The sequence below is a fragment of the Verticillium alfalfae genome, genomic scaffold (assembly GCF_000150825.1).
Source record: "Verticillium alfalfae VaMs.102 supercont1.9 genomic scaffold, whole genome shotgun sequence".
Taxonomy (NCBI): Eukaryota; Fungi; Ascomycota; class Sordariomycetes; order Glomerellales; family Plectosphaerellaceae; genus Verticillium; species Verticillium alfalfae.
The window spans coordinates 702,659-706,187 of record NW_003315030.1 but is presented as its reverse complement, the minus strand read 5'-3'; the positions used below and the strand labels follow the sequence as shown (position 1 = coordinate 706,187).

Here is a 3,529-nt window from a genome sequence, read left to right as displayed (position 1 = left end):
ACCCAGCGACGGTTGCCCCTCCTTGCTCCTCAGGAACAACCCCGCCATCCGCCTCACTCCACCTCACCACACCTCACCTCACCTCACATCGACCTTTTGGTGCTTCCACTCCCGCTTCCCATCTCCGTCCACCCTTCACTATCCACTACACCATCCATCCACTTCCGCTTCATCACCCAATCCTTGTCCTACCTTGTTCCAGGGTAGCCTTTCAGTCCTGATCGCTTCGCGACCCTCCCTCTTTAACCCCCCCGGTCTGGCCCGTGCCGCTCCTTGATACTAACTTCACGAACTCACCCGCCCACCCCTCCTCATTAGCACAGCTCTTTTGGCCTCTGCTTCTTGCTCCTTGCTTTTGCTTGCCCTCGTATTTCCCGCCACTGCAACAGCGTACCATCTTCTTCCTTTCCCGCCAGTCATCAGCAAGCCTGCAGCAATGGTTGACCGCCCCAACAAGCCCACGGCTCTGGCCACCACTCCCGGCCTTCCGCCCCAGGCCCAAGTCACCACGTCCGACGACAACTCGCGCGTTGGTGCCGTCCTCCCCACCGGGCGAATCCATCTCCGTTCTGCTCTACGGAGCCACTGTGCTGAGCTGGAAAGACGCTGCTGGCAATGACCGCCTGTGGCTGTCCGAGGCCGCCGCTCTCGACGGTTCCAAAGCCCGTCCCGCGGTGGTATCCCCCTTGTCTTTCCCGTCTTCGGCCAAGGCCCCCGACCCACGAGGCCACCAAGAACCTGCCACAGCACGGCTTTGCTCGCTCCTCGCGCTGGGAGTTCCTCGGCAAGTCATCCGAGGAGAGCGGCACCAACTACAGCGTCAAGCTAGACTTTGGCCTGTCCTCTTCGAGTCTTGACGAGAAGACCAAGGCTGCATGGGGATACAGCTTCGGTGCCATCTACAGCGTGACTCTGGACCGCGATGCCCTGGCCACATCGCTCGTCATCACCAACGAAGACGACAAACCATTCGAGCTCCAAGTCCTTCTGCACACCTACCTGCGCGTTCCCGTAAGCTCGCCCCCCCCTACTGCTCCACATGACACTCCATGGCCGTCATCACTCACTAACAACTCTGCACAGGATGTGACTGCCGTCCGCCTCTCCAGCCTTGATGGCGCCTCATATCTCGACAAGACCGAATCCCTTGCCACGAAGACCCAGTCGGGCGACCTCGCCTTCACTGGCGAAACAGACCGTATCTACACTCCTCTTGGCGGGCCCAAGGTTCCTGTTGTGGTTTCCGATAATGCGTCGGGCCGCAAGCTCTACAGCTTGACCCGCGACAACCTGGACGATGTCGTTGTCTGGAACCCCTGGGAAGCCAAGGCCAAGTCCATGCCCGACTTTTCTCCCGATGATGGTTGGCGTAACATGGTCTGTGTGGAAGCCGGTGCCGTCAAGGGCTGGCAGAAGCTTGAAGCTGGTGACGCCTTCGAGGCTGCGCAGGTCATCGCGGTGGGAGACTTGTGAATCGCGGGAAAGCTGTAGGCCGAGGGAAGCTGAGAAACCGAGGAAGTCAGAGCACGGTGACTATGATGACTGGAAGGTGGAGACTGCAAGCAGGCCGGTAGCAAGCGTGTCTCCTTTGTCATGCCTGGCGTCGAGGTGGGAGGATCCTAGAACTGCACAAACCCAAACGACGATGTTTCAAACCCCTTGCTGGCACACTTGTCATCACTCAGAGGATTTTTGTGAAGCATTGGATGTGATCACGACTTTCTTCTGTCTCGTCCTCGCTTCTCTCGATATCCTGATGCCGAACAGGCCTGCTCACCATCTACACAAACTTGGTATCTAAGGTATACAATGCTGCCCTTGGAGTGATTCTTAGGTTTGGGCGGCGGACCATCTCCCCCAACCTGCCCTTGGTATGTATGCCCCCCTACCGTTTCGTCACCATGTACAATTATGAAGTGTTTTTCTCTCCTCTCAGGCGAACACGTGAAGGAGAATGAAAGAGGAGAATGGAGAAGAAAAAAAAAAGAGTAACCTCTGCTGAACCCTCGCCCGAGCTCAGATGCCGCCGCCGCCGTCGCCTGTACGCCGAAAAGCAAAATGCGAAGTGCCTCCCATGTTTCCCTGTTCATGGTCCTTGCGTGTTGTTACTAGTGTTGTTGGTATGTTTTTGGTCTTCGGTCCATCTCCTCGTGGTGCGATGAAGACTAGATTGGCCAAAAGGAAAAAGGTGCAGAGCATATCATGCCCTTCCCCTCTTCTCGGCGGCAAAGAGTTCCCTCTTGATATCCATGAGGACGTCCTCCATCTTGTAGACCTCGTCTCGCGAGAGCGTGGCCGACTTGAGCTGCGCCAGTACGCCGGACAGCGAGTCGAGCATGGTGGGCTTCTGACTCTCGTCCATGTCCTGCTCCTCGTTCTCCTCGACGGTCGGTATAGCGACGGACTGCGAAGCGCGAGGCGTGACGTCGTGACTGAGGTCCATCGAAGCCTCCCGCGACACCGACGTCGAGAGAGCAACGGCCTCCTCGACAGCGAGCGACTGGCTGCGGCTGGCGGCAATCTGTTCGGCCGCGAGCTGCGACTCGAGCTCCGTGTCCGTGTCCTTTTCGTCGCTGGAGATCCTGCGGCTGCGGCGCCGGGGCGTGACCGAGGCCTTGCGGGCGCGCGTCTCCTTGGCAGGCGTCGAGGGGTGTCCCGGCGAGGACGGGCCTTCCGCGTCGCCGGCGTGGCTGTCGGAGCAGAACGACGAGGCCGCCGAGCGATCCGTGAGGACCGACGTCTGACGGCTGCGGAGGCCCTCCTGGCTCGGCTTCGCCTTCTTGCTGGTCGATTCCTCCCTCGCGGCCGCGGACCTCTTGCGCTTCTTCTTCTTGCTGCAGGTTTCACTCGCTGAGGACGGCGCGGACATTTCCACGACGCTCTGCGAACGACCTGGCGAGCGGGACTTGGACTTTGATTTGCGGCGGGGCTTCTCCTGCGCCTCGTCTTCCTCGTCTTCACCATCCTCGGGCGCGACGACCGTGATGCAGTCCAAGACCTCCTTAACGTCCTCGTGCTTAGACGGAAACTCGGCCGGGTGACGGTTGATGGGCAGCTTGCAACGGCGCGAGTCCAGCTCAACGACGAGCCGCAGCATGCTGTTCTCGTCGCCATCGCTCATGATGAAGGAGCCGTCCTTTTCCGCGTCAGCTTGGCGCTCGAGCGCCTTCTTCGCCGAGCGGGTCAGGGGTTGCTGGGGACTCGTCAACGCATCGACAAAAGACGTCAGGCTTCGTCGGATTTGGCATCATCGACGTCATCTCGGGCTCGGGGCGTCGACGGGCTCGTCGTCATCATCTTCGGCCTCGTCTTCGTCAATGACCACCACTTCCTTCCTTGTGTGTTGGTAGTCTTGCCTCTGAAGCGACACTGGATGGAACGACTTCCCATTCTGGAAGGAATCGTCAATGACCATTTCCGACCCGTGCGTGTCGAGACTTGATGGTTGTGGTTTTCTTCGCAGTAATATCGAGAATAGGGATCTCGTTGGCTGCGGCGTGCTCTTTTTCTGACAACTGGAGATCCATTC

At 59.0% G+C, this 3,529-nt stretch overlaps 2 protein-coding genes across 2 annotated transcripts in view; one reads left to right on the top strand and one right to left on the bottom strand.

The window, feature by feature from the left end:
- Positions 1 to 615: 615 nt before the first annotated feature.
- VDBG_07167 (conserved hypothetical protein) lies at positions 616 to 1,473 on the top strand (the record flags this gene model as incomplete). Its single annotated transcript, XM_003002550.1, has 2 exons — positions 616 to 1,011; positions 1,084 to 1,473. The coding sequence occupies 2 exons, from the start codon at positions 616 to 618 to the stop codon at positions 1,471 to 1,473; spliced, it is 786 nt and encodes a 261-aa protein (XP_003002596.1).
- A 727-nt stretch (positions 1,474 to 2,200) lies between these two features.
- The window catches only part of VDBG_07166 (conserved hypothetical protein), a gene marked incomplete at both ends in the record, with an annotated part of 4,940 nt that continues 3,611 nt past the window's right edge, over positions 2,201 to 3,529 (bottom strand). The window contains 2 exons of the mRNA XM_003002549.1: positions 2,201 to 3,193; positions 3,281 to 3,391. Coding sequence (XP_003002595.1) covers positions 2,201 to 3,193; positions 3,281 to 3,391 — 1,104 coding nt within the window. The remainder of the gene's footprint in view (positions 3,194 to 3,280; positions 3,392 to 3,529) is intronic.